Source organism: Sardina pilchardus, chromosome 23 (assembly GCF_963854185.1).
Source record: "Sardina pilchardus chromosome 23, fSarPil1.1, whole genome shotgun sequence".
NCBI classification, from domain to species: domain Eukaryota; kingdom Metazoa; phylum Chordata; class Actinopteri; order Clupeiformes; family Clupeidae; genus Sardina; species Sardina pilchardus.
In genome coordinates, this window is record NC_085016.1 from 16,534,960 (window position 1) to 16,546,484 (window position 11,525).

The window sequence follows — 11,525 nt, forward strand, 5'->3', positions numbered from 1 at the left end:
TAGGCTACAGTGAGCAAGATTGCAATGAATATTTCAGACGACTGAGAGGAAAAAGAGTCTGCTTGCCTTCCTCTGAGGCCTCTGGGGGCGAGGCCCGTGCCGCTGAAACGTCATGTCTCCTCCCACAATATGGTTATTCATGAGATAACTCGCCTGCGTGACTTTACGTGGTGACGACACGCGACAACTGCGGGTCCCGATTGCAGCAGCCGCTTGTCATTGTGACGAAGATTGGCACTAAGGTAAGCTGTCACTCAAAATCTTCTTTTTCCGTTCCCTATCAATCAAGCAATCTGAGCCACACACAAAAATGCCGTAGGCGAACAGGCACATGGGATCCTGAGAGGCGTAATATGTGTAAAGGCGTAGGGAAATAATGATGTGCGGAACGGACGGCCTTTAGCGTAAGGCGATTTTCTGGGAAACGAAGGATGAGGACCAGGAGCAAGGCCCAGTTTTTTAATCATCTTTTGTAGAAGTGCGAATGGCGCTAGTGGCGGGGAGGGAGAGGCAGCTGTCCCGAGATTGATTGATAGACGGCAGTGGGCAGGTTTTTATAACAATTAAAGGGACAGGACGAGATTTTACAAAGAAGAAAAATACAACCAGTTTATAATTTTAGCCGCAAATATGACATTCGGCGACGCTAAACGCTGATGTTTGCGGAGGCCAACGAAGCCCCTTGTGTAAACAAACATTTACCTCCATTTCAGACGGTTTCCTGCTACGGTTACGATAGCTAGCATTAGCCATGGCTGTGTTCTGGGGAGGAACATGGCGCCTACATGAGTTCGACTATTCTAAAAGAGATTCTTAATTCAGCAACCTAATGTAGGTTACCGATGTTTACGTCTTGTTCTCTGTAGATGATAGTTCTCAGCACCAAGCCTCTGAATTGTGTCATTGACAACGACAGAAGTGCGTCTACACACACAAACATGGGCACAAAAGTTTCGGTTGTGTCGATACAGTATTCAGCCTTTTCGAGCGTTTAAGGGCGTGAATGCATGCACTCCCCTTGTGCGAGTGTTTTGCAGCAGTCAACATTAGCGGAAAGCGGCATAGAAAAGGCGTGTGGCTGACCGATAAGGTTGCGAGCTAACTTTAAGCAGCCACTAAAGCACGAGGCAGAAAATGAGTAATTTCCGGTCAAACAATTCAAACTAACCCCCGACAACCCCCTGATGTTTTTGACTCCTTTGAAGGTTCGAACAAACAAAAAATACTAAGGGTGTTATGTCGCCAAGTTAACACAACATTACACAAGGCGGCAAAGTTGGTGACCTTTATCGCTTCCCATAATATCCACACTATTAAATAGCCTACTATAAATACTCCTGATATGTGATATGAGAGAGTGATGGCCCCAGCGAGGCTTTAAGAATTACACGAGAGAAATAAAGCGAGTGCCGCATGATGACTGTGATGTGTGTATATCCGCAGGACCGCTGCTGCTGACCGGATCCTCTATGATGATAAAATACTCCGGACATAAACATTAACTATGATGGCTTCCCAGTCCATGCCTGTAGAGGAGTATCAGGAGGCTGAACAGGTGAGCATGCGTGTATGGGGGTGTGCGCACGGACATAAGCACCTATGGAAAGTAAAATCATAAAACTTGTCCATCTGCGCAAACCGAACGTGGCGGCCGCACGCGCGGCCCCGGTAGCGTCCAGTGGGCGGTAGTCAGAGAGAGAGAGAGAGAGAGAGTATGCACGACACGCGCAGCCTCACGGGATCGGTTCTCTGCTCATTCATAAATATCTCTGTTTCATTTACTGTAACGGAATCTCAGTTTACCTTGACACACAAAGTCACACTGCCAACACAACTGGATTGTTTGGACCATAAAACCCACAAGAGTAATGGAAGCTTTAGTGCTTACTTACATGGACATGCTTGCCAATTATTTCATTCATTTGTTTGAGTTCAGGTTATGGTATGCATATAAGAAAGACCCTACTACTAGTGAGTAGGCCTACAACTGTGGACTTATCCCATGTTGTCATTTTGAGGCATCACAGGTTACATTTGGAAAGGCTGACGCGTTTGTGCCTGGTTATGTTTGGAGAGGCTGAAATGTTTAATTTGTGATCTGCCTGGTTATGTTTGAAGAGGCTGAAATGTTTAATTTGTGATGTGGCTGGTTATGTTTGGAGAGGCTGAAAATTTAGATTTGTGATGTGCCTGGTTATGTTTGGAGAGGCTGAAATGTGTGTTTAGAGTTTCCTGGAAGTGGAGTATGTGAGGAGGAAGAGATGGAGAATCCTCTCATGCTGGGAAGTGGAGTATGCTATGAGAAGGATGTGGATGAGGAGAATCCTCCCCTGCTGGGAAGTGGAGTATGCTTTGAAGAGGAGGAGGAGGATGATGAAGAGGAGAGACTGACTCAGTCTCCTGCTGTCTCTGAGGCTTTTAACAGAGAAGAGGAGCTGGGGTTTACTAGACTGTCTGCTGAAGATCTACATCTCATTTCCTGTTTCAGAATGACTCGTTTAGTTTCCCAGCAGTATAACGCAGGAAGGCATAAATGAGATGGGAAGTATTTAAATTTTAGACTTTGGATTTATGCTCCCAAAAGTTGCCAGTTTGAGCTTGTCGATACAAAATTGACCAAGTCAGGTTGTCGATACAAACCTTTCACCTGTAATCAAAGTATGGGTCGTAATGATGCACACACAGGTGTCAAGAACAGTCAGTATGTGTTTGGAAGACCCGTGATTGATCCATAACAAAGCTGCAGTGGTAGGCAACATGTGACTCAAGCCTTGGCCTAATTGTGGAGGTGTGTGTGTGAGAAAGGGAGCAAAAGAGAGAAAGTATCCTGAAATCAGGATGGCTCAGAGTGATTAGACTGAAATATCCAACTGTGATCTAACATGCTCGTTGGCTCCCATGGTTGAGTATTTTTAACACTTTTTCTCAATCAGAGTCATTGTTTGTCTGTCACATGTCGTAGAGTCACACGGTTCCTCACAGAGCTGCTAGTCTGAAGCAGTTGGTTGGATGTGCTGCTTTGTCCTGCTAGTCTGAATCAGTTGGTTGGATGTGCTGCTATATCCTGCTAGTCTGAAGCATTTAGTTGGATGTGCTGCTATTCCTTCTAATCTGAAGCAGTTGGTTGGATGTGCTGCTGTATCCTGCTAGTCTGAAGCAGTTGGATGGATGTGCTGCTTTGTCCTGCTAGTCTGAAGCAGTTGGTTGGATGTGCTGCTATATCCTGTTGATCTGAATCAGTTGGGTGGATGTGCTGCTACATTGTATCCTGCTAGTCTGAATCAGTTGGTTGGATGTGCTGCTAGTCTGAAGCTGTCGATTGTATGTGCTGTTATATGCTGCTAGTCTAAAGCCTTTGCGGGGAAATAAGGGATGTACATATCATACCGACATGTGATTGTAATTATGCATAGCCTGTAACTAGTGACATGTTTGCAAATGTGCTGCACTGTGACCTGTGTGTGTGTGTGTGTGTGTGTGTGTGTGTGTGTGTGTGTGTGTGTGAGAGAGAGCGCGAGAGAGAGTGAGTGTGAGAGAGAAAGAGAGATAGAGTGTGTGATGTTCTATATAATGCCTGCTGATGCGGTGTGTCTGTGTAATGTACAGTGCTGTGGGCTGCATCCCCAAAAGCTTCATGAATAAATGAGGCAGTTTCTCTTAAGGCGTTTCCAGAGCCCCTGCACTTACCTCTCCAGACGACCTCTTCTGCAGTTCTCTCTTTCTATCTCTCTCTCTCCTCTCTCTCTCTCTCTCTCTCTCTGTAGCTCTCTCTCTGTCATTCTCTTGCCCTCTCACTCTAACTCCTGGCTGAGGTCACAGAGTTTACCTGGAATTCAGACAGGGTTGTGTGTGTTGTGTGTGTGTGTGTGTGTTTATCACCCTCTTTCCTGTCTTCACCTCTCCTCTCCTCTCTCCCCACTCCAGATGCCTGTTGGCCAGACGGAGTGTAAGTCGGGGGAGCGGTACGGGGATGCCACTGTTGCCACGGCGCCCAGTCCGCCCCCCTCAGAACCACACACCCCCATGGACGCAGATAAGGAGGCAATCTACAGGTACTTGCACGCACACACACACGCACACGCATACGCACATAGACATGTCACAGACGCACACACATACACATGTATACAAAAGCCCTTGGCCCTTCGGTGAAACTTGGACACACATAAAACACATTGTGGCATAAATGCAGTTAGCTAATAGCTTCCTTCTAACTAGTCTAACCCACTTCCAGTGAGTTATGCTAAACTAGGCTAAACGTGTCCTCTTATCTAACTTTACCGTAGATGGCAAACTAAACTAATTTCCCAAAATGTTGACATGCTCATTGAAGTTCATGATTACTTGTGAATTACAAGCAAAATATTGTGTGTGTGTGTGTTTGTGTGTCAGACATCCGTTGTTCCCACTGTTGGCATTGCTCTTTGAGAAGTGTGAGCAGTCCACCCAGAGCTCAGAGTGTGTGTCGTCGGCCAGCTTCGACGTGGACATTGAGAACTTTGTGCGCAGTCAAGAGAAAGAGGGCAAAGCCTTCTTCAGCGATGACCCCGAACTGGACAGCCTGGTAAGGGACATACACATACTCACACACACACACACACAAACACACACACACACACACACACACACACCTGATGTTGACAGCTGCTGTAGTGTGTTGAGATGGTGAATGCGATCCAGGTGTTTCTTATCCACCTGTACACACACACTCACACACACACACACTCACAAACACACACGCCCTGAGGTTAATGGCTACTGTGCTGTGTGTTGAGATGATGAAGGCGATCCAGGTGCTGTGTATCCACCTGCACACACATAAACACACACACACACACACACACACACACACACACACACCCTTCCCCGAGGTTAATGGCTACTGTGGTGTGTGTTGAGATGGTGAAGGCGATCCAGGTGCTGCGCATCCACCTGCTGGAGCTGGAGAAGGTGAGCGACCTGTGTAAGGACTTCTGCAGCCGCTACATCGCCTGCCTGAAGACCAAGATGAACAGCGAGACGCTGCTGAGCGGCGAGCCTGGCAGCCCCTATTCTCCAGTGCAGACACAGGTAACACACACACACACACACACACACACACACACACACACACACACACACACACACACACACACACACACACACACACACACACACACACACACACACACACACACACACACACACACACCACACCACACCACTCCCACAACAAACATACACATACACATACCCACAATTTGCTCCCCAACCCACATATGCACACAAATATTCTCTCTCACAAATACGCTAATGCATGCACTTTTACGGTTTTTGTTTTGTTTTAAAACAATAGAATTACTGACAATCTCTTTATTTGTGTGTGTGTGTGTGTGTGTGTGTGTGTGTGTGTGTGTGTGTGTGTGTGTGTTTGTGTTTGTGTTTGTATGCATATGTGTATGTGTGTGTCAGACGTCCACCTCGCTCACAGGCACACTCAGTCCTCAGGGCATTATGGTTCCTGCCTCAGCCCTTCAGCAAGGCAATGTTACCGTGACAACAGTCAACCCCGCACAGATGGTAGCAGGTATGTCACAGTGGCATACGTCTCCCTCAGGTACTGCTGCAGCTGTTCACATACACTCACACAGTACACAGTCACACTCACACAACACACAGTCACACACACACATTCAGGATTTGTGAGATAGCGGCTCTACTTCTCCCACCTCACATGAGTACCGGGTGCGACCAGGTGACTGGTGGTGGTTCTAAGTGTTGGAAAGAGATATTAGAAGAAATTTAAAAAATGACAAAACACAAGACTTTTAAACAAAGAAAATAAAAACCGGCCAGTAACACAAACTCTGTCACTTCAATACAGCCTCACAGCAAACAGATACAGTAGCAATGCCACCCCACACAACTATCAACCCACTCCCTTAAATAAGCCCAAGTTGTCATTGGCTCTCCCCTTCACCCTTAAACAAGCCCAAGTGTCATTGGCTCTCCCCTTCACCCTTAAATAAGCCCAATGGTCATTGGCTCTCCCTTTCACCCTTAAATAAGCCCCATGAATATAGAATGCATATCCTCATATGGGGAACTGCAGGCTCTGTGAAAGTGAGATGATCATTTAGTGAGATGATAATTTAGGAGGTTGGTGGCTACAGTAGTGTTGATAAAGAAAGACAAAAAAGACTGAATCCTCATCTCTTGTCCTCAACTTACAAGTCTGAACACAATTAATGCAGCACTTGAGTTCAAGAAGTCTGGTGTCAGACACAGTCACACACACACACACACACAAACACACACACACACACACACACGCACACTCACACACACATATTCAGACACACTCACACTAATACAAAGACCCGTTCACAGACACAGTTTGAGATTGCAGTTATTTGTCCACATATTTAACCTGTGTGTGTGTGTGTGTGTGTGTGTGTGTGTGTGTGTGTGTGTGTGTGTGTGTGTGTGTGTGTGTGTGTGTGTGTGTGTGTGTGTGTGTGTGTGTGTGTGTGTGTGTGTGTGTGTGTGTGTGTGTGTGTGTGTGTGTGTGTGTGTGTGTGTGTGTGTGTGTGTGTGTGCGCCTACCTGTTTACCCCATCAGGTGGAACGGTGTACCAACCTGTTACTGTTGTCACACCACAAGGACAGGTAGTGACCCAGGCTATCTCTCCTGGAACAATACGCATCCAGAACACACAGGTAAGTGCGCGCACACACACACACACACACACACACACACCACACCACACATATCATTTTACAAGCTTTGTATTCATATCAGTGTGTGTGTGTGTGTGTGTGTGTGTGTGTACGGTTCAGTGTGTATGTGTCTGCACATACAAAATTATAATTGTGTTATGTCTATGTGTATGTGTACAGCTTCAGCTGCAGTTGAACCAGGACCTGAGTTTCTTCAGTCAGGATGAAGGTTCGTCCAAGAACAAGAGGGGCATCCTGCCCAAACACGCCACCAACGTTATGCGCTCGTGGCTCTTCCAGCACATCGGGGTGAGTGAGGACACGCACACACACACACATATACACACATACCTACACGAAAGCTGTCACTACGCAGTCACGTTAACTAATAGTTGGAGTGTGAAATGTCATGTGGCAGACAGTTTGGGCTCTTATAGTGGTGGGTTTCAGTTAGCTGTGTGGATTGAATGGTGGGATTAGTTGTGTGTGTGTGTGTGTGTGCGTTCAGCACCCCTACCCTACTGAAGTTGAGAAAAGGCAGATCATTATTCAACCTAACCTGTGTGTGTGTGTGTGTGTGTGTATTTGTAGCACCCCTACCCCACTGAAGATGAGAAGAAGCAGATCGCTACTCAGACGAATCTCACCCTCCTGCAAGTCAACAACTGGTAAGTCTCTCCCCCCAACCTCGCCTCCATGTTTCCATCAGCTGCTCCTCTATCATTCAAGAGGCAGATCAGATTGGCTGAAAGCTAACTCTGCTTTACTCTCATAGGTTCATAAATGCTCGGAGGCGGATCTTGCAGCCCATGTTGGATGCCAGCCAATCAGAAACGCCCAAAAGCAAGAAGAAGCCACCCCAGAACCGCCCACTTCAGCGCTTCTGGCCCGACTCCATCGCCTCGGGGGTTGCTCAGCAACACGTTACCATGGCTGATGGTACGCCGGTTGGGCTGGGGTTGTGTTTGTGTATGTGTGTGTGTGTGTTTTAGGAGCCATAGAGTGATGACAGCCTGTGGATTATTAAGTGTGTCAGAGTCTCTGATCTGTGTGTAGGAGTATTTTAGCTTTGATCTGGTGAAGTGTCTGTGAGTGTTTTAGGTCTGTCTGTCTGTCTGTCTGCGGTGTGTGAAGTGAAGTGTATGTGTGTGTGTGTGTGAGTGAATTTTTGTCAGTTTTCTGTCATAATCGCTTCAGTTCAAGTGTCTGTGTGTGTGTGTGTCCAGGCACTTTGGTGGCAGTGGGGGAGGACGGGCTGCAGTCTCTGTCGTCGGACGGGGCAACTCTGGCCGTTCAGCAGGTGATGCTCGGTGGCCACAGCGAAGATGACTCAGTGGGATCAGACGATGAAGATCACACAGACCTGTCCGACGCCAACATTACCAGGCTGGGCCTGGGGCACAGCGACTCGCTGCAGTAGACTCACACAGACACACACACACACACACACACGCTCACACACAGACACACACATACACGTACACACACACCACGCATGTATGGACACAGATGATGTTACACAAAAATGCCAACCAAGAAAGAAAAAGAATGCACATATGGTGATATTGAGATTCTAAAAGACACAGACACACACACACACACACACACACACAGACAGACAGACAGACAGACACACACACATAAACATACGCATGTTTTAAGCGCTGTTCATAGTACTGTAGCTCATTTTGATATTGGAATACAGAAGTAGACAAACTTCTAACATTTTTGTCTAGTCAGAAGAATGAGTTTGACTGCTTAATGTACACACACATACAATGAGGTGTTTGCTTATTGTACTCGCACACACACTTGAAGTCTCTCACATAGACACACGGACACACACACACACGAAGAAAGCACAACCACAGCACACAGCGCTGGGGACCGGCCCCCACACACACGCAGAGCGACACACGACCTCCAGGTCACCTCTGAACTCTAATCACAGAGGTCAAGGAGCTGCATTCTCTCCTGCCCTCTGCAGTGCCAACCAATCATATGTCATCTTCTGTACAGTCCAACCAATCCAATCACACGTCGTCTTCTGTCCAGCCCAGCTGACCTTGGCATGCCTGTGTCTCCCCGCAGATAAAGCTGATCTATTTTTATACAGTGATGGCTGACGTCATGCTTGTCACCTCTGAGTTTTTGCTGTTTGGCCTTTTTTTGTTAGCTTGTTTTTTGTAAGAGATATTTATGGATAAATATTTGGTTTTAAAGTTAGATGTAGGTCCCTGTTTGAAGGGCGTTTCATGGTGGATTTTTGTGCTACTCAAAATGACTGAGTTTGAGACTGTAACACAAGACATTGTTTCGTTAAGAGAGCCTTTAGTCTACGCGTGCGCACACACACACACACATACACACACACACAGAGTGTGAGTTATTTTCATTACCATCGCCTGGCTTCATCTGAATCCCACTCTACGCACAGACACACACACACACACAACAAAATGCCCTTTTTAGGCATACAATCAAAGGCAGAATGCAAAGAGGTGTGTGTGTGTGAGTGACTGTGTATGATGTAAAGCTGGTGTGTCTGGAACAGGATCATGTGTGGGATAAGATTCATCATGAAGGATTGATGCAGGGCAAGACCATCTTACAAAGCACACACAAAAAAAGATGCACACACATTAAGACACACACCAGAGCCTTGCTCTCTCCGGATGATCTCAAAAGTCCCACATCAACCAGGACATCACAGCCTCGTCAGAATCATCTGGAAGATTCATGAACAAGTTTTTGTGCCTCCTGGAAAACACTAAACTGTCTGCAGCATTACCAGCAAAATGCTCATGGCAGCTGGAATTTGTTCCTGAATTTGAAAGTCATGCTCTCATACATACACACACACACACTCACACACTCTTGGGTTGGTGTGAGGCTCTGAGGATATTTGGCGTGAGGTGCCACAGCAATGCGTTTGTAATAATAATAATTAAAAAAACACACACACACACATGTAACTCTTTGCTTGATGTTTTGCTTGATTTTTATGTGAAGGTTTGCTCTCTTCCACTATACAAACTCTTGTAAGTGGCAGGTTTCTTAAAACAACGTACACTACACTTTGATATTTATAATGCAAAAAAATAGCCGTTAACAAAATGTACATCTTTTTGCTGAAAGAGTCTTGTATAAAAAAAATAAAACATTTGAAAGCTTTTTTAAAAAAGACTTGTGTGTGGTGTGGAGTCTTGCATGTGCTGCCCAGATTCCCAATGGTTCGTCTAGACCGCAGCATCAGCCCTGCATCAGCTTGCTGTCGCCCCCTAGAGGGAGGCTGAGGCAGAGCACAAAACCACTGAGGAAGGCTAAAGTCCTCACTCAGCACACACACAGGACTGGAGACCTCAATCTACACAAACACACACGCACACACACACACACACACACAGGACAGGCTGTCACTGCTTAGGCACAGGGCTGGAGGAGTCCAGGGTTAGGGCACAGATCAGTGGTACATGGTGTGAAAGGATCAGGCCCATGTGGATTACAGTAAACTGTTATTTCATTTAGCTGGCACTTTTATCTGAAGCAATTCACAGCACAGCACAGTACAGATGGTTTAGGATTGCACTGGGCTGGACTATGTTCTGCTGATTGAACCATAGGAGAAGAACTGCTGCCCAGTTTGACATAATGTGCCCAAATCTCAATGATGGTGGGCTATGTTTTAAGTCTAATTAAAGCTAATTTAAGAACTCCAAGGGCAAGACCTTAACCAGCTCAGTACTCCCACTTTTTGCCCGCCATTTCAATTAGAGCCCTATATTTTAATATACAGTGAATAAATACATCTTTTCTTTCTTTATTTATACATAAATCCAATATTAATATAAATACATATTTAAATACAGCATTTATTTTCCTCAAGGACTGGAGAGGTGGTGGCCCATTAAACACCTAATCTACCAGTCCATCCAGGTGGTTTTTAGGGGTGCATTCCCGAAATGGCTCATAAGGTTGTCATGGGGATGATCTCTGCTGTTTGCACAGCCCCCATCTTCAGGTTGGTTAACCGCTCTGAGCCTCTTCCCTCTAGACAACACAAACACATAAACAGGCACACAGACCGGTCAGAGCTATCTGTAACAGATGCAGCACAACCCATAACATTAATCAACACCAATAGAGTTGCACTAATGCACACTAACCTAAGACATCTAACATATGCATGCACCATTGCACACACACTATCTTTCACATATGTATTCTCACACACACACACACACACACACACACACACACACACTGAGTGGTCACCTCCAGCTGCTGGTGTAATCAACACCAATACTAGTGTTGCACAAATGCACACCACACTAACGCAACACATACACACACACTGCTCAAATTCTCATACACACACATACACCATCACATACATACTCTATCTTACACATATGCATACACCATCACACACACACACTATCTTTTAAATGTATTATCATACATACACACACATGCACACATACACACACACACACACTGAGTGGTCACCTCCAGCTGCTGGTGTATCCAGGGCAGGGCAGCGGTGATGCGTGTGTAAACGCCTGGTTTGTTCTGCTGAGCGCAGCCCCGCCCCCAACTCGTCACCCCCGCCAACGTCCACACGCCGGACCCCCCTGCACACGCCAGGGGCCCCCCGCTATCACCCTGGAAATGCCCACACGCACCCACACACACACACACACACACACACACACACACACACACACACACACACACACACACACACGCACACACACACACGCTTTGTAAATTTTGTAAATTGTATGGTATTTATCATGGATGACATGCTTCATTAATAAACACAC

The 11,525-nt window shown here is 46.3% G+C and overlaps 2 protein-coding genes and 1 long non-coding RNA gene across 7 annotated transcripts in view; 1 reads left to right on the forward strand and 2 right to left on the reverse strand.

The window, feature by feature from the left end:
* The first annotated feature begins 174 nt into the window (after window positions 1-174).
* On the forward strand, window positions 175-9,883 carry pknox1.2 (pbx/knotted 1 homeobox 1.2). Of its 5 annotated transcripts, none has more exons than XM_062527976.1 (11): window positions 175-242; window positions 1,444-1,555; window positions 3,925-4,052; window positions 4,393-4,564; window positions 4,900-5,070; window positions 5,452-5,596; window positions 6,602-6,699; window positions 6,880-7,008; window positions 7,291-7,367; window positions 7,475-7,638; window positions 7,926-9,883. In XM_062527976.1, the coding sequence occupies exons 2-11, from the start codon at window positions 1,505-1,507 to the stop codon at window positions 8,117-8,119; spliced, it is 1,329 nt and encodes a 442-aa protein (XP_062383960.1). In that variant the 5' UTR covers window positions 175-242; window positions 1,444-1,504; the 3' UTR covers window positions 8,120-9,883. The 5 variants fall into 5 exon arrangements, with proteins under 5 accessions (XP_062383960.1, XP_062383959.1, XP_062383956.1 ...); XM_062527975.1 differs by lacking the exon at window positions 175-242 and adding an exon at window positions 312-1,205; XM_062527977.1 differs by lacking the exon at window positions 175-242 and adding an exon at window positions 314-404.
* A 620-nt stretch (window positions 9,884-10,503) lies between these two features.
* On the reverse strand, window positions 10,504-11,275 carry LOC134071469 (uncharacterized). Its single transcript, XR_009937077.1, has 2 exons — window positions 11,209-11,275; window positions 10,504-10,749 (listed from the first exon to the last, which is right to left on the reverse strand). It is a non-coding gene; the product is annotated as an uncharacterized LOC134071469 (long non-coding RNA).
* A 25-nt stretch (window positions 11,276-11,300) lies between these two features.
* Window positions 11,301-11,525, reverse strand: part of LOC134071756 (transmembrane protease serine 3-like) — a 2,388-nt gene continuing 2,163 nt past the window's right edge. The window contains exon 7 of the mRNA XM_062528594.1: window positions 11,301-11,333. Coding sequence (XP_062384578.1) covers window positions 11,301-11,333 — 33 coding nt within the window. The remainder of the gene's footprint in view (window positions 11,334-11,525) is intronic.